Source organism: Photinus pyralis, unplaced genomic scaffold, assembly GCF_008802855.1.
Source record: "Photinus pyralis isolate 1611_PpyrPB1 unplaced genomic scaffold, Ppyr1.3 Ppyr1.4_LG1, whole genome shotgun sequence".
Lineage (NCBI taxonomy): Eukaryota > Metazoa > Arthropoda > Insecta > Coleoptera > Lampyridae > Photinus > Photinus pyralis.
Window position 1 is genome coordinate 38686296 of NW_022170249.1, and position 19288 is coordinate 38705583.

The window sequence follows — 19288 nt, forward strand, 5'->3', positions numbered from 1 at the left end:
TCGAAGGCGACTGGACGACAACTCATTTTTGATCGCCCGTTATATCCTTGTACTTTATAAAATTTATTTGAAAATTTCTGTTTAAGAAAGCGCACGGTCAAATTTATTCTTCTGGCGGTCTTAAATGACGAAAAATGATTTTTTGTGAAAGCGTTTCGAAATTGACAAATTTTGACATTGATTAGAATTTCGAAATGACATTCTTTTAGGCACTAGTGCGTAAATGTGAAAGTTTTAAGCACTAGTGCCTAAAAATAAAAATGACACATTAAAATCAATGTTGTCGTAGGTCTTTTCGTATAAATGTTTCGATTTTTCGGTACTAACGTGAATAACGCAGCTTCAGCAGCTTGTTTAATATCCAAAGACTCGTCAGTATCACTCATTTGAAGTAATTTTTTCGGAAAACTTTGCGGGAAAGACGGCAACACCCTACGTTCAACCTTAACGTCATACTTGACATTAAATAATGCATAAACAATGCCTTAGAAACGGATTGTCTACTTACTTTCCAAATGTTTAAAAATCCTAATAAAATTATAACATTTTCAAATTCTCTGCTTTCACAAAAAATCTTGTATATAATTCGTTACGAAACGATGTCTTTTAGTCACTACACTAGACGTGTTGTCCAACTCGGCTTTGCCTCGTTGGACAATTTTCACGTCGCGTGCCTAAAAGACACTCATTTCGCAACTTATTGTATAAATAGCTATTTTGAAGCTATAGCTATATAACTAGCAAAATTATTTCCTAGGCTGGCACCTGTTCAGCTGTACGACTAGTTTCTTTTACACTCCCCTCAGTCTCTTCTAAATTTAAATGTAAAAGCGGTTTACGCAATAATAATTATTATTTATTAATAAGGTTTTCTAACAGGAAAGTATTACTCATACACGACTAATGGAACAATATAAATATCTTAATACGTATTTCACCGTAAATAATTGATAAATAACCCATAATGTGAGTATTCACACTATGTGGTAAATATGTTGTAAGTGGTAATGCCAGAACAGTTTTAATTTTTAACATCTTGTAGATCATCTTTCATTTTACTTTGCAACAAAGCCGCTATTTAATTAGTTTCATAACCGCAAATTTCCGGCCATTTATCGTTGTGCAGTTTTCTGACTAATCTTAACCTACCACTATAACATCGATGTTATGTGACTTGCAAATACAAAACAATGGAGCTTGGTCATTTATTACTGTTTTAACTTTTTCACTTCGTTTTATATAAAGATAATAACGGCAATAGATAGGTACCTACTAAAGAGATGTCGGATCCTATATGAACAGACAATCTCAATGTTTAGTGATGTCCATTTGTGATAAGTAATTATCAGGTTATGGGAACGGAATCATTTTTAACGGCTTCCCATTTCAGTTTGGCGACCACATGTATTGGGCGCCAATTTCTAAAAAATCATAAATATTTTTTTCTGTTGCTTAAGATTTGTGTCTTCTTTCATCGTTGAAAGTGTTCATCTCGTAAACTAAGCTTAACGTATGAAGTTGCGTCTTTCATCTTGCTAGTCATCATTTGTGACAATAATTATACCTATTATTAAATAAGAGTTCAAAAATAGTTCTAAATTAGAAGTAGGTTACAACACGAGCAGCAGTAGGTAGTCGCTGTCGTCTGACCTGGTTTGTCCAAAGACACAGTTGCCCTGTTGGACGAATTCCAATACGTTATTGTCACTTTGCCAGGGACCTTTTGATAGAGTAAAACATTCAGAGATACTATCATTACATTGCAACTACCTACAATCAATCTTCCTTGCCAAATGGTTTTGCACCTTTAAAATTAGACGTAAATAGGTTTGCGTTAATGTTTTCAAATATTATCATAAGCCATTTTGCGCCTTTTTCCTACCGAAAACGTCGATTAACGCACGTATTTAGTGTTTTTGTTCATTTACAACTTAACACGACAGGAATTTGTAACATCATTTATTCTGGGTGTACAAATCGCGGTATTTATACATGTTACTATTTACTCAGTAGTTAGGTAGTCGAAAGGAACGTGGATCAATTAGTAAGTCTGCACGTCGCAACAAATTTGATCTCATTAATTATAATTGGATAATAATAATAGTACATTTATTGAAGACGGAAGGTTCCAAATTCTCCTCAATTTTTGTTTATGTTTGTAAATGTTTAACAAGTATTTTATTTAAAAAAATACGCCAAGTTGAAACGAACATTGAGCGCGTTGGTATCGGGAAATAGTATCTTTACACTACAGAAATAAAGAAAACAAAGCGTTCCATTTAAAATAACCACCAACAGGAAAGAAAGAGAATTGAGTTTTTTTTCGAATGTTGGCTACTTCGTCCTCTATTTATTTTCAGGAATGTAAATGGGGAAAGCACATTTTTGCAGTTTTGTTAGTTTGATGAAGATTTGGTGCCTACTAATTTTTTTGGTTAAAATATTCTAAAAGTTCCAAGGAGTAGGCTCTCTTTAACTCTAAGGGTAAAGTGAAACAAATAATTGTGCATTCTAATGACATTTGTCATTCTTATTAAAAATGGGACGCGGCGCACGATATAAAATGAAGTTCAAAATAGAAAACAATATTGTTTCCATGGAAACGACGTGCTATTTCTCACGTCTAAATAAATTCAGAATTTTCAGAAGTTTTATAATGCTTTGTATGGTTTCTGCTGTAAAATAAAGTTTTGTATTATACACGACGATAAAGCGAAACTCGTGAATGAAAGTTAATTATATCCCTTTATCGTGTTGTATAATAAATAACTATTAAAGTTTAAAACCAAACTCGATCACAGCTTCATACCTACATTCGTACAGTTCGGCTAATCTTCATATTGGATTTAAATCATGAGTTGTAAACTTTAAAAGCGTATTTTTCTTTGACGAGTATGATGGATTGACGAAAAAAGTTACTAATACCAAAGAGTAATTTGCTAATACTCTTCGCCACTCGTCACTACTTATTTATTATACTAACCTTTTGAACACAAATCATTAGTTTAAAAATATGGAATAAAGTAGCATAAAAAATTTAAATTAGATACTATAGGTTAGATGTAAGTAGAATTATGTAACGTGATGTGTGGCTGTACTGATAATGGTGTATAACTATAAGTGCAACAATGACATGGGTAATCTGGCGATGTGCACAATGGCAGTGTGGTTAGCTGGTTGTGGAAATTGACTCACGGCCTCTAACCATACTACCCTTGTGACTGTCGCGATCACATCAATCTTCATTACTAGGATTCAGAGAATTGTAATATTTTTAGCCAGTAATTCCTAGAATAATTTATTCTCCCGCATTTTTTATTGTTTCTGGTTAATGGCAGTGTTCAAGGTTAAACAAACACAAATTAGAATTGCATTAGTCATAGATTTAAAGGCTGTGTGTTTGTGTAGTTTCAGTGAACTTGTTTTTACAAAAGTCCTTGGTGCATAGCATAAATATTGACTTCTAATTTTAATGTTACCTATTCTTACTAAACTAATATGTGCATCTTTCATTTTTTCAGGGCTGCGTATGTTTCTTTCGGCGGACTATTGATGCGATTGCAAGGTGATGCCAACAATCTACACGGATTCGAAGTTGACCAACATATGTATCTTCTAATGAAGAAATTAGCTTTTTAAAGGAGCAGTGGGGACTTTGTACTACATTAACTTGAAAAAAATCCATCTCATGCAGTTGTAATTGCACCAAAATACAAGATGAATGTGTAACTTTTTGCGTCTTTGTTAAGTATCTGTTCATAAATTGTCTATAAATAATGAGTGTATGAACTCCTACTGCCATTTACATTTACAGTAACATCATGACTTAGACCGGGAGATGGTGACACTTTTTCTGGTGTGATTTGCTACAAGTATGGCGACCATTCAAAGGTTAAATTAAGTACTCCTCAAATCGAAAATGGTGCTAACTCCCTGGGAGTGGGGACATGTCGGAAAATTTAATGATTTTGGACAATTTGCTACACAATATTCTTTGGATTTTCTGCTAGTCGGTGACTAAACAAATGGCGGAAACTAAATGCCATACTTTTCCGGTGGGTCTTATAGCCCGCCATACTAATTTGAACGTGTCGATTGTTTTTTTTGAGTGATTGGATAAAAGCTAAAAAAAATTTTTTAACAAGTGCTTATTTGATTTTCATGATTTCCTTGTTCATTTTTAACCATGAATATGTAATGTATAACAGATTTTCGAGTATGGCGCTATTTTTGGCCTTCATGACGAGTATGGCATATACAGGGTGTTTTTTTTAAGATGGGCCATACGACAATGTAAAGGCGTTGAGTTATTTAAAATGGGCCATAGGGAAATTTACATTGCGCCAATTGTTCTCAAATCTTGGCCTTGCGCTTAGTTATTTCACTGACGGTTCTCAATCTGATCCTTCAAACTGCATCAACGAAGCAGCAACTTGTATTCCGCCGCTCGAAAAGGTGTTCATGTAGTACAATTTGTACAAGAGTGGGCACAGTATAGCTGAGTGGTATGCGAGCTATTCAGTGCCGAGTATCGGGTATTGTTTGGTAGAAAACAATTCGAGCACCGATTGTAATTTTATATGTTTATATCTCATTTGAATAAATTTGTTGATTTAGAAACAATTTCTACAGTACTGTGGCAGATGATTCGCTAGGAAGCTATGACTGAAACAATTGATGCAATGTAAATTTCCCTATGGCCCATTTGAAATAACTCGACGCCTTTACATTGTCCTATGGCCCATCTTTAAAAAAACACCATGTATATCATGGATCAAATTGGAGCATGAATTTTCGGAAAATCCAAATGCCATACTGTAGCACATCGCCCAAAATTATTAACAAAAAATGACATCTTTATGGCGGTTATGCGGGCCCGCCTGAACGTTATGGCAGTATCACTTTCGTGAATGACTGACTGAGGACTGATGGTTTAGCCATATGGTAAGGTTTAGGACATTCCTTTTAAACTAATCAAATTCCAATCAATTGGAAGTTGTTTAAAATGGAAAATATTTTTGACAATACAAGCTCTTTATGTAACCTTACCCTAGGTGTTTTCGTTATCAACAAAGGAAGCGAAGCCATAATATAATTCCTTCAGCACTGCATGATGTATTCATCTCGGTTTATCAAATGCAGAATGTGATTTTGCGTCATCAGAATTTTTAAGAATTTTCATTTTCTCCACTGCAGTTTATGTTATATTTGTATTTCGTGGATTCTGATTTATATGAATGGAACAGAATGGAACAAACTTGGCATGCACATTTGTACCTTTGTGTTGTAACTGCTGTATATCTTTTTCGGTAATTTCCATGCTGCTAGCGACTTCCATGGCTTTTTCTAAAGTCAGGTCCTTTGTTTCTAGTAGTCTAGTTTGTATTCTTTTTGATTGAAGCCCGAACACTAACTGATTCCTTACAGCGTTATTCAAATAATTACCAAATTTGCAATTGATGCTTAATTTTTGTAATGCATGACAGTATTCTTGGATCGACTCACCTTCTACTTGTTTACGAGATTGAAATCTAAATATTTCGGCTACTTCTAACGGCGATGGTGAATAGAAATGTTCCAACGTCTGTATAATTTCTATATACGTTTTACTTTCTGGTTCCACCGGAGATAATTTGTCTGCGAGGATGTCATACGTACTCGCACCCATGTAGTGTAATATGTAGTACACTTTCATATCATCCGTAGTATTAAATACCTTGAAAGCACCTTCTAGACGTTTTACCCACCTGGCCCATGATGTTGTACTTGGGTTGAACGCTTCAATTATAAATGAATGTTGTACTGTATTCAATGACTGCTGTACTGTATTTGTAGGTGTGGTATTCATTGTACTTTGTAATATTCTTCCTTATCCTCGTCGCCACTTATTATATTTGTATTTCGTGGATTCTGATTTATATGAATGGAACAGAATGGAACAAACTTAATTTATTGACAATTTTTCCTACTTGCTATTTTCGTAACTAGGATACTCTTTTTTTCCAGCGCAATTATGATGTAATTTTAAATATATATAACAGTTTACTTAAGTTGTTGATATTTGTCCTGGAGATACAATATCAAAATCGCTCAATATCTGCTACATAAGCTTTAATCAGGGTCTTATTGGGAAGTTCTGTCTACAAGGTCTGTCAGAAAAGTATTTGAACTTTGACTAGGAAAAAAACTGGTACACCTGGAGTGTTGGTAACCTGAGCATCCTCAAAGTAGTAAAGCGACTCCACAGGATTGTCCCAGTGGAGTCCGGGGAACAACTAGAAGTGTTGTATGGTGGAAAAATGCTGTTGTCCACTTGTTCTCCAATTTCTAGGATAGTCGCACAACATCCCACATTACCTCAGAGTTCACTTGGACAATGCCCTTGTCATTTTGGCATGTTTATAGCCAATTGTAATCATGCATCGCTCTCCATTGGTGTAAGGGCGTTTATAAACTTGTTGTACAACTCTTTAATCTGTGCAATGCCTATAGCATTGCCGAAGGCTGTTTAAATGAATGGTTTCTACACTGCTGTTGCCTAGTTTCTGGTAAGATTTGATGCTGTTTCAATCTATCTCATTTTTCATGCAATAACGAAACCAACAAAAATACTAGCTGTTACCTCCCTTAAACGGAGATTACGAGCAGCTGACACTATCGAGAAGTAGAAAAAATTCTGACAAGCGCTCTTTATTCATATGCATCAAGTGTTGGCCACTAAACTTCTCACTCATACCACAATACATTACATTAATACCTTGCGAAGATGTAGAAAAGATTGTATGCCACTCTATAGGTCAAAGTTATTTTCCTATTCAAGTTCGATCGAAATAAACCATCCCAGCTTTATAAATTGGCACCCTGTTCATCACTGCTGAGTGCTTTCTATTTCATATTTTTCACGGCTGTGTCTTTCACTACCGAGTACTTTGTGTTTGGTGTCGGTATGAAGTGCAGATTTTGTTATTATCGATGAATTGCTCCATTATTGGAATTATAAGGATGCATTAATAAAACGTCGATTGTTGCTGTAATCCTTATAATTGTTACATTTTTCTATAGGTTATCGACACTGATACATTGGTAAAATGGTTAAAAAATTTGAATTAAAAAATTGTTGTCGTCGAAAACTGGAGCTGAAAAAAGAGGATGAATTGCTCCATTATTGGAATTATACTTTTTTCAGCTCCAGTTTTCGACAATTTTTTAATTCAAATTTTTTAACCATTTTACCAATGTATCCCAGAATGTATCGGTGTTATATGTATTTAATGACGGTAAGCCTCTAACTTTATAATGTCCACCACTTCACAAACGTAATTTCAGCAAGGTCTGACGATGGCCTAGTGCCGAAATCGATAACCTATAGAAAAATTTAACAATTATAAGAATTACAGCAACAATCAACGTTTTATTAATGCAGATTTTGTTATTTTAACAGCTTGCAACAAAAATTCCAACACTTGTGTACAGTTTTTGGGCTTGGCTACAGCTCAGAACTGCGATGGTGGTGAGGGTGGAACAGTTTCAACTCCTGATGTTTTTATGGTAACCAATAAAAGTGGACTAATCAAGTTCTTAATCATTCCCCTCTGTGACATAATGAAATCGTTCAAATTCCTACTACGAAATTGCTCACTGCATTAAACAAACTAGAGTCAAGTTCAACCTCGAAGCTATGAATACAGTACTTCATGATTTAACCATTGGGTCTTAATGCTAGTTATGAAGATCCAGTGTGGCTTCAACCATGTCCAAGGCATATATACAGTATTACCGCAATAACAATTCTTTCACTATTGTGGCCTTGAGATTTCAACATTTCAATTTGCATGATATTCAGAAATGTCCAAGCCTTGGAGTGGAGAAATCCCTAAAAGGAAACATCAAAGGCCTTTGCATAACCCGAAAGTGACAGTTTGGGCTGCAATGTCGGCATTCGAAAATCGGCCTGGTTTTTCTGAAGACCGCCAAGTAACCGCGCAGTAACGGTAAATTCGCAGCGTTATGTCAACATGATTGAAAATTGTTTTTCTCCTGTTCTCCAAGAATTTGAAGGATATAATCCGAACACTTGGTTGCAGCAGGAAGGACCCACCTGTCAAACTTCTAATTTTCCCAGAAAAATTAATTTGACTCCCCGCCATTTTTTTTATGGGACTAGTGTACCGTAACCACCCGGCCACTCTGGAGAACCTAAAGAACAATACTGTGAAGAAATGGAAGCCATAACTACAAAGACCTGCCACCGCATTTTGTAAAATTTCATGAGTTATGCCTTCAGGAAGGCCAGGACATCAATGGCGCACATTTAGACAATGTAATCTTGAAAACGTAAATTTCCATGAATGTGCGTAAATTTTAAAATAAATGTAATATGGGACTGTCTTGGCGTTTTTTTTATTTAATCCTTTTGGACCACCTTGTACCTTCATCTTATGAAAATGAGATGGCAGCAAATCAGCACAACCTTGGTGCCACTTTAAATTTATGTTGTTCTTGGCGAGCCCCAATTTCCGAAAATATGATTAGCTCTTATTTCGTTGGCGGGCAATCTATATATTTTTGTTTTATCGGCAGGTGATATAAATTTGTTTGTTAAAAGGTATGGTGTGTCGACAAACATAAATGCCCATGTAACATTGGATATTCTTTCAACATGCTGGAAGGTATGTGAATATTCCAAATATCCAAGAATGTTGTATGGATATACAGGTTGTATCAAATTCATGTCGAGTACAGAGATTTCGCTTTATTAATAGAGAGTTGGTTAAATGGACAAAAATGATCCTGAAGTTATTCCTAAACAAAATTTACACCCTCTCTACCTAAATATGACGAAAAATAACATACTTAATTGACTATCTATGTTAATAAACGAGATCTTTGTTCTGCCGCTTAATAACCTTATGAATGTCCTGCGAATATTCATGCTTGCAAATTGTATATGTAGAGTAGTGATGGGTCAAGTGTAGAGCATGTTCTAAGAATATTGAGAAGAAACGAATACCTTTCTTTCAAGTTTATGTTCAGAATATCTGAAATAATACATGTATACCTCATATACAAAGAATATTCAGAATAAACTGAGAATATTGTGTAAGTTAATTCTCAGAATATCCCAAGTGGCTATATGCATCATGTTCTATGAATGTTCAGAATAAATGGAGAATATTTTTGAAATTTATTCTAGGAATATTTTAATACATATTCAAATATACCTTTTTGAATATTCCTATTATATTACATCAGAAATATTCAATTTCGTCTGGAAACACCAATTCACTGTTAATTATTCAATGAGGAATTTTGCACCTGGGTTTAGAATAGGTACCTGCCTGCCATAACTCCCCATGCTTTCCATAATGCTTGATCAGAAGCCGACGTTATACATAGAAGGGTCAATTTTAATTCTACTTTTTAAAAATTTCATTTATAATTTCTTTTAAAACTGCACCATTCACAGAATTGCCAATAAAATAGTAAGCCGACCTGCTTCCGATGTATAGTAACTCTATCCAACATTGAAACTAACATCGTAAATCATGTGCGTTGCGTGCAGTGATGGCCATTTTGTCCAACTACACTAAGACACAATCTTTTTCGAATTCACCAAATGATTCAACTGTGGTTTTTAAAAAGTTTAATCAAAATGCCACTATCAAATTTTAAGTTTTGGAGTCTTTGTTTTGTACCGTCTACTGGACTTCTCTCTTTCTCTGGTATACATTTTTTCATATCGCAAAAATTTAGCTTTGCAATCTTTATGAGCAAGAATTGCTGAAGTTGAAGCGGTTAAGTTTGACGGAGGTGATTCCCCAATATTGTCATCTAATATGACAGTAATAACGTCTGATGAATAAGCCGCTGAGGTTGAGGGTTCTGGATCAATGATTCCATAATCCACGGTTTGATCTAAGACACAAAAGACGTACTTTAAAAGTACTATACTACTACCCAATTTGTAATATAGCTATTTATGTACCTAACTTTGATGTTGTGTAATTATTTTTATGCAATTGGGCATGACCTCGGATATGACTTACTTGATTCTTGTACTGACTGCAACTTTAATGGACTTCCTTGTGTAGGTGCTTTCCTTTTTAAAGTTGATTTGGAGGAAGGAAAAATTGTCGGAACAGCATCAGATCTTAGTACCCGCTTTCCATCTACTCGGGTCTTTTCCCACATCTCGGGAGCAAAGTGAACCTACCGAAATCATATTCAGTAAAAGTGTGGCCATTACATTATATGTAACGTGTATGGGTAAAGTGTATGATAAATAGTTATAGGTATGTGATAAAATAAACTTGCCTCGCACAAGCGTGTGTCATCATTTGGTTGCCAGTTTTTGTCTCTTTTGATTTTGAGGATCCATTGCTGTCTTCTTATGGGGTTCTTTGGTAGCCGTTTCATTAAAAATCCTTTCTTTGCAGAATTGCTACATCCTACAGCGGAACACCCCCCCATAATATCTAAAAACAATACACATGTCAATTTGGTAAACAGTAACCTTTCGTAATTAAAGAAAATACCTACATTTTTATTCACTTTCAACCTAATAACCGAATGTCCACAATAGATTTCACGTTAAACCGCACCTATTTATTCTTCTTACTTTCGTAAAAACACCAACAAACGTGCTCCAATACCAATTTAGCTCCAATATGGCGATCGGAACCAACCACCAATCAAATCGAGACACCCGGTTGTCACCATATGTTGTTACAGATACTGTTATTTGAGTATCTAGAAAGATACAGATACATTAGAATAATTGTATTTAGATACAGATATGTATGGCACCTATATTTTGTATCTTATAACATATACAGGGTGTTTGGTAAACATGCGGCAAAAATGAAAGAGGTTATTCCTTGGACTATTCTAATGTTATTTTATCCTTTGATGATTTTTGAAAAAACGCTTCGTTGCGAAGATACATGTGTAATTTCTGCCCTTATTACTTAAACGGTTGTTTGTGAAATCCTCTATCATGGCTCATTATTCGAATGAGTTTTTTCAAAAATCATCAAAGGATAAAATATCATTAGAATAGTCCAAGGAATAACCTCTTTCATTTTTGCCGCATGTTTACCAAACACCCTGTATAAGTAGTCGAAAAAAAGAAGTCTAGAAGGCCTTGGAATCGTAATTATTAACAGTTTGAGGTTGTGTTTAGAATGGTGACAATTGGGCGCGTTCACCAGACGAAGCGTTTCCTAAAGGCGGGAATACTCTAGCAAGATTTTTCGCGCGAGTTGCTGTCTGATATCACTATCGAGTGTAAATACCAACGTATATACGTCCGGCTCACGGTGGTATGTACCATATATACTTCTCTTATATATATATGGTATGTACCTAAAAAAAAAAACACTAACATCTACGCTCTTCTTTTCACAAACTCCCCACGATCACTTTAAGGGGTGCGTATAAGAGGTTATTAAAATAAACATGTTAAAACGTATTTTACTATACCTCGCTGAGCCCGATTGTCATCGACGAATAACCTTGCTAGAGTATCCCCGCCTTTAGATACCGCTCATGAAACGCTTCTTGCTGGTGAACGCTACGAGTTAAATTCACAGTCTCTCACATTTCTCACTAGATATTTATGAAAACGTACGCTTTTGTTTTTGCCTTTCTTTGTGCTGTGCCCCTTCACACTAGGTGACTTAGCAGCGCTGCTTTGAGGTTTGGGGGGGGGGGGGAGGGGCAGTAATAAGCAGCAACGCGACGGAATCGGCGCTTTAATCGGCATGTTCAGTGGTCTTGTCTCACGGTTGGAGCAAGCACTGTGACCAGTCACATCGGTACCAGATGGATTTCGACGAAGACCTCCTGCTTTTTACTCTTCTTTTTTCTGTGACAAATAAAACCTTTTTTTCAACATTGCGTTAGTTTCAATGTTTAGTGGACATTGCAGTAGTCGTGACGTGCCTCCATACAGCGCTACTTAACCGCCTAGTGTGAAAGGTTTCGACGCTGCTATCGTATCGGTCGCCGCTGGCGCGGTCGCTCAGTATGAAGGCTTCCATATAAACCAATGCTCACTGCGAACAGCAAGGCGACTAAGCAGCGCAGTCGTAGTAAGCAGTGTTCACTAAATTACAGATAAAATACTTCTCTGAAACTAATGTACGGTAGTACGGTCCATGGAACAACGTATGCTAATGTGTTTTTGGCGACCGTCGCACTACATGTGTGTTTATAATTTTTCATATCTTCTGTTCGTATCTTTCTTATTTCTTCTTCAACTTCATTGAAAACTATAAATGCAGCACCCACGATAATGATAGTCATCCATTCGCACACTGCGTCGCCGTTTGAAATTGGAACGTTGAATTGAAGGTGTGATGAAAAATACGGATTCACGTCCATCTAACGTTTGCTCAAGACAGCGAATGATGTACGTTTCTTCATTGAATTTTTCTTCGACGCCAATCAAACATTCGCTAGGAACTACCGATTTCGTTAGACCGGTCTGTACGCACCTTTAGACACACCTTAACCATGGAAAATCTAGGGATATTATTTATCTAGGACTTTTATTGTTTTACAGTTGTGTGCCTTTTTTTTAATCAAAAGTTCCGATTCCCGCGTTAAAAAATCGTTGCAGAAGTGTGGTTTGATGTGTGGCATGTGTGCTTCAACTTCTTCTGAATTGTTTGTTTAATTAGTTTAATTCCAATTCGAAAAGTATTGATTATAAGACTGTTCTCTAAGGCTAAAATAATGCCTCCTAAAGCTAAAAACGGTTATAAACTCCCAGCCCCTTTACCATTGAACTTAGTAGTAGAAGATGTAAACAGGAATAAATGGAAGTTGGGCCCTTCCATTGGAAAAGGCGGATTTGGGGAAATCTATTCGGCAAAGGATGCATCGTCATCTGGTAGCAGCTTTCCATACGTTGTTAAGATCGTAAGTTCTATGTGTGTATGCTAACCGCTTATTTAATCGTAATACTGATATCTGTAGGAACCACATAAAAATGGACCATTATTCGTTGAAATGCATTTTTATATGAGAAACGGAAAAGAAGATCAAAGTAAGTATTTTTTATAACACTGTTACTTTTTCATGAATCAACTCCCATTGTAGTTCAAGAATTTAAAGTAAAGAAAAAATTAGCCTCCTTAGGAATGCCCAAATACATTGCGTCAGGTAGCCACGAGCACAATGGTGAAAAATACAGGTTCGTTGTTATGGAGAAGTTTGGATCCGATATTTGGAAGATATTCTTAGAAAATGATCGACGCTTTTCGCCCGATATTGTTTTCAAACTTGGTGTTCAGATTGTAAGGCAATTCCGAAATCTTTTTAGCTATACATTTACTTACAGCTTGATGTTCTTGAATACATTCACAGTCAAGGTTATATTCATGCAGACATTAAGGGGCCAAACATTTTATTAGGACCTGATGCCGAATCGGATTCACAAGTTTATTTAGTCGACTTTGGTTTATGTTCCCATTATAGTGCAAGCGAGAAACCAGATCCTAAGAAAGCACACAATGGAACCATAGAATATGTCAGTCGGGATGGTCATTTAGGAAGTAAGTAGTACTACAATAAGAAAACATTCGCAGGTTATAAACACAATGGAAAGTGCATGTTCAAAAATCCCCAACAAATTTCGTTAAGATCAGGTTTTTTTTGCCCCCATTTAGGGGTGCGCCATCTTGCAGGATTTAAGAAAAATTTATTTGTCATATGCCAAATAATTAGCTGTTAACCCGGGATTATTTTTTATCCGAGTACCTATGAGAGCATAGTGGGTGTTTAGACTTAGATTTAACTTCAGACTTAAGATTTAACCAATCACATTTCTTAACACCGGGATCCGGATTAAACCAGAATGAAATATCTGCAACTGACCCTGACATTTAAGAATTTGCAGGGATAACACAACTTCCTATGTTTAGTATAAGACAAGTGAATCCAAATTGTAGAAGACTTTTCACACATGCATGTTTTAATCCGTTAAACAGTTGAAGGTAGACATATACTCTCAGGGACTTTTTTGTGGGTAGTTTGGTCCACTACAATGTATATTGTACTGTACCAGGTGGACAAATAAGAATGGCCTCAGAAGCAAGTAGACATAGAGCTTTTGGGTAACAAATTATGAAAGAAAAATGGCCAAGATAAATTTGCTGGAAATTATTTTCGAGTGTGTAAAATGGCCACTAGAGGGCGCAACAGTCATGATCAAATATAAAATTTTAATTTTCTCCAGATTTTATCTAATAAAGTGGTATCAAAATAGCAAAGTTTTAATTTTGATTATAATACTCTTTATTTTTGTTTTCGTTTTTTGGCCATTTTATGAAATAATGTGGTGGGAGGAAATCAAATGTTTTTTAAATAAATATTGATTTCTGAAGTTTGGGTGAAGTAACCGATTTTAGCAAACTGGTCCTTGTTTAAGAGACCCTCGAAGAGACATTTATTTGGCCTACCAACAGCTATTGGCTTTTATACCTGGTAATTTTACGGTAGTCACTAGAAGGCGGTCTGAAATTTAACTAAATATATGCTATAATTTTTCTTGAAAAAATCAAATGAGATGACATTATTTTTTTACACAATAAAATAGAAATCCCAGATCTGTAACTTTTTTAGAACTCAAGACATTGGCCAAAATAGATAAGATATACCAATTGTTTGCTTTGGCGATTTTTTTAAAATATTGGACGATTTTAATGCTTAATATTTATTTTACTTCTAAAAACATATATTTAAATTACTAAAAAAATTTTTAATGCTTTTTATTCGAACCATATAAATATGGTCCATATAAAAAAGTCACATTTTTGTTATCTGAAAAATGAGATGTGGATTCAGTAGCAAAATACACACAACTTTGATCATTTAACCGTCTTTCTAACAACTAAGTAAGTTGTCAATAGTATAGCTATAGTACCAACTTAATTTGAAACGGACTGTATAAACTACCAAATGTGAAAAGTCCCTATGCTTCCTTCTACTTCTCGCAACGTTTCAATTAAACTTGCTACATTATTAGTAGGTTTTTTCTCCACTACCATTACTTTGAACAGAAATAATTATACTCTTCGATCTTAATCAACGCACCATTTTTGTTTGCACTAATATGACTTAGACTAACATTGTGAGGTTTAACCTTTTAAGTTGAATCAAGAAGAGGAGATTTGGAATGTTTGGGATACAACTTAGTTCAATGGTTGGGCTGCGCCCTTCCGTGGGAAGTTGATTTATCTGATCCCAAGATTGTACAACAGAGCAAAATAGATAACATGAAAAATCTTACGACCTTCTTCAAGAAATGTTTTTCAGATGGAAAGCCTCCCGGTAATTATCAATGATAACATGCCGAATAATTATTATTAATTTGTAGGCGCTATATCTGAGTACATGAAATATGTTTCTACCCTAAAGTTTGGGATTGACCCTGATTATGGAAAGTTACGTAAAATTCTTGTGAAGGGAGTTGAAGCGGCAGGAGGTTCTATGAAGGCTCCGTTCGGTTTTAAGACATCGAAAAGTTCACCTGCAAAACGAAAAATCGCTGCCAAGAGTCCGACACCTAAAAAGAAGACTAAAGTTGTGGCTAAGAAGACAAAAGCTACAAAAACTGCTAAACCTGTTGCGGAGAATAGAGAAAAGGATGTAGAGGAAGATAATGAAGTAAACGTTGAGAATGGTCAGGAAGCAGAAGATAATATGGTTGGATATACAGACGAGATGAAGAATATTAAGAAAAAATTAGACGAAAAAAAGAAAAAGGCAGTAAAACCTGTTAGTGTTGCAGAACCTAGGCCTTTGAGAGTTCGTAAAGAAATTAATTACAGTGATAATTCCCCTAAAGATAACCCGAAACGCACTGCCACAACAAAAAAACGTTCTTAATCTGTAATTCCATTATATTATTTATGTATCAGTATATTGAAGTTTAGTTTGTTTTTGTGTAGGATTAGTTTAAATCCCTTTGTAAAATCTATTTTTTCAATAAAGAACATATAACTCATTTAAATATTGAGGTGGTTAAGTTTATGAATGTTATGCCCGGTTTCCAAAACGATGATTAAGGTTAATCAGTGATTCAAAATATTAGAATGTTAGCCACCTTTGATTATAGGTACGTTCATTTGTTTCCCATTCTAATATTTTTAATCACTGGTTAACCTTGATCATCGTTTGTGAAACCGAGCATTAGTTTGTTTTTTAGTCTGTTTATTTTTAAGTGGGCGATGTTTCATCAAATTCTCTTCTGCAATTAACCATATTATGTACAGTTAAAACTGACTAGGCAAGCAAATATAACACAAGATTAACATTTTTATGGCGCTAATTTTTCTGGTTGAATCGAGATTGCCCGATTATGGATCTGGATGTGGATAGGGTTGCCACATCGACCGTGTTGAATTCCCGGACACCATCCCTCCGTGAACCAAAATTGTGACCGGATTAATACCACATTCAAAAATTTGTTAGTTTGTAATTGTCATAATTTTGACAAAAAAATTGTTTTTTTATTGCTATTATATTTAAATTTTTTTAATGTCCTAAAAAAACAGACAGAATAAAACGTTATGAAATTTAACAAAAGCTTGTTTTTCTGGAACAAAAACCAACATATTAAAACAAAAAAAGTTTGTATAGTCGTCAGTCAAATAAATAAAACCTTTATATGCGCAGAAAATGGAAACACAAGCCTAAAAGTTAGAAAGTGTTAATTTAAATGTATGTACAGGGTGTAAATAGAAAAGTGGAACATAGGCGTTTAACATGGGAAATTACTTTTTCTTGCGCAAACGTTTCCTATTTATTTTACGCAAAAATACTTCAAATAAAAGTTATAGAGATATAAATTCTGCATCTAAATCATGTGAAACGATTATTCTACCTCTTCTTGTACGCGAAAAAATTTATTATGAAGATTCTGTTTTCACGAGTTTTTAGTCTATGTAGCCATGGACTATGATAAAGAAAAACATTGGTTGCATAAAATTAGGCGTCTTTCAGGAGACTTTATCAAGTAAAAGTAGACATAAGAAATCCCTATGTCTACTTCTACATGAATATCACTGTAGAACATTTACACATGATACAAACAGAATCAATCAAATAAGGTTGAAATAAAAATAGTCACTCAGGGCCAGAATATACATATCACACCACAAGGGATCGAAATCTTCATTACCTTAACGTGCTAATAACCAAAATATCGGATCAATTGCACTTATTTCTATAACTGGTCTATAAACACAGACACAAAACGATGATACTTCGTAACTTCACTTCTTTGAATACACTTGCATCTCGATTTAGACGACACTGGCTTTGCCACAATTCATTTGCCACCTACACGTGGGGATCACTCGCATTACAGAGCCGTCCTTAGCAAATGCGCGGCCTGGAGCGAAAACATTTTTGCGGGGCCTTTTTGACCAATGATTGGCGGGGGGTATGTAATACCATCGGGAGAGGGGGAATTGTTTGCAAAATTATACTTGCAAACTCGTCATTTTAAGCACTTTGAATGACTGTCACGCGGCGAAAGGGAAGGGAGGAGATTATGCGAGAATAACTCACTCACCGGCACCCATCACCCCGCCACCTCTATCAAACGATGTTTTGCATTTGCATTATTTTGTTCGCTAATCGCGATTAATGAAAATCTCGTTCGTAGGTTTTTTTTAATTAAATCATAATTTCTTCAACACGAGCAATACCATTTTGAATGAGGTCATTTGCGAAACCAGTTGGCAGCTTCAAAACCTCATGGTAGTTGTTCGTAAATGCTTTGCCTGGGTTATAACTTATATCCCACGTGGTGTACCTATTGTCGTTAAATCCTTCAACCTCATCATTTACAGCAAATCGAGCTGCACACCATAATAGCCAGGTTGCGGAAAGCATTTTCCGTTATGTTAGACGGCCATTTTTTCTTATAACATAAGAAATATAAATTTTTGTAGAAATAATTTACGGTATGAGGGCTTTTTGTACGATATATTTATAAATAGCGGAACCAATGAAAATGAAGTTCTTATAATGTGTCACTGCGCAGTACATAATCACTCATAAATAACATTTTCCTGCTAACCTACAATTGTGCAGTGTTTATGTTGGCGGTAGTTCTTTTCTTTTTGTCTAAGAGCATAGTAGTGAACTTTGGACAGTTTAACACAATGTAAAATAAAAGTGAGGTTAAGACTCCTTCAAACTTATAAGCAAAATTGAACACGCCCAGCCCACACCGCAACTTAACTTTGCTATAAAAATGTTTTATACTTATAAACTTATATTATAAGGAAAAATGGCCGTCTAACATAACGGAAAATGCTGTCCGCAACCTGGCTAATACCCTAATTATAACAACTTATGTTGTTACGTGAAAAACTAGCACACATTTTTCGTGTTTGGGCAGAACCGCAGGTTCAGGCGTGAAAATTATATACTACTTCACATAACATGTAACAATATAGGTTATAGGTACCTATACTATTTCAAATTCCGGCACACTAGTGCATTTTATTTTCTAACGATACCTTAATAATAGAAAGCAAAAACTACGTGTGCGTTTTGCTTTCGACTTGATTAAATGCGTCATTTTCTTATTTTGATGTATGTATCAAAGGGCAAGGGAGTTATCAGTTGTAGGAAAAAGGTAACACCTAACCAAAAGACTGACTTTTTTTTAGAATAAACAATTCCGAGATACATCCCTTTTTTTTATACCTTTTATACTTTCGATGATACATATAAGACATTCACGGAAATGACCAATTTTAGTTTTTTTGAATTTACGTCCAACCTATATTCGACATTCTGAACTGAAAAATAAGCATCTAAAACTGCAAAACATTGTCTATTTAATCAATTCGCTATCTTTAATAATAAGAAAGTTACCCGCCATGTAATCCAACTCGATTTGGGACACACTGTATACCTATATCTGCTTGTTTTGTTTGTACCAATTTTGCAATATCAATTACTAATAAGCAAAAAAATGAAAGGAACTCGGCCTTTTGTCATTTGTGAGACCTGCAATAATTCGAATAACTCCAGGAAGCCGTCAAAGTGCCAGATTAGACTTAAAAACAGCGTAGAAACTTGTTCCGTAAATAAGGTTAATGCATTGTGTAAACCTGACAACGTCGATAGTTTAGGTTTAGAGTTGTAATTGTTTGCAAACGAGCAGGTGTTCGTTACGTTAGTTTTGCAATTACTCCAAAACAATAACCTATGAATAAGTGTACTTTGGATGACTTATAAAACTGGATCAATTAAACGTTGA

At 35.2% G+C, this 19288-nt stretch overlaps 3 protein-coding genes across 3 annotated transcripts in view; 2 read left to right on the forward strand and 1 right to left on the reverse strand.

Annotated features, from left to right (window-relative positions):
• Positions 1-3777, forward strand: part of LOC116177532 (DNA-directed RNA polymerases I, II, and III subunit RPABC3) — a 92962-nt gene extending 89185 nt beyond the window's left edge. The window contains exon 4 of the mRNA XM_031496550.1: positions 3522-3777. Coding sequence (XP_031352410.1) covers positions 3522-3639 — 118 coding nt within the window. The 3' untranslated portion in view covers positions 3640-3777. The remainder of the gene's footprint in view (positions 1-3521) is intronic.
• A 5295-nt stretch (positions 3778-9072) lies between these two features.
• On the reverse strand, positions 9073-10794 carry LOC116177527 (THAP domain-containing protein 4-like). Its single transcript, XM_031496538.1, has 4 exons — positions 10540-10794; positions 10315-10475; positions 10047-10209; positions 9073-9915 (listed from the first exon to the last, which is right to left on the reverse strand). The coding sequence occupies exons 2-4, from the start codon at positions 10468-10470 to the stop codon at positions 9662-9664; spliced, it is 573 nt and encodes a 190-aa protein (XP_031352398.1). The 5' UTR covers positions 10471-10475; positions 10540-10794; the 3' UTR covers positions 9073-9661.
• Positions 10795-12578: 1784 nt separating this feature from the next.
• Positions 12579-16018, forward strand: LOC116159343 (serine/threonine-protein kinase VRK1-like). The gene is made up of 6 exons (XM_031472298.1): positions 12579-12924; positions 12982-13051; positions 13105-13301; positions 13346-13559; positions 15157-15336; positions 15383-16018. Exons 1-6 carry the CDS (start codon positions 12739-12741, stop codon positions 15892-15894), a joined length of 1359 nt encoding a protein of 452 aa, XP_031328158.1. The 5' UTR covers positions 12579-12738; the 3' UTR covers positions 15895-16018.
• Positions 16019-19288: the final 3270 nt, after the last annotated feature.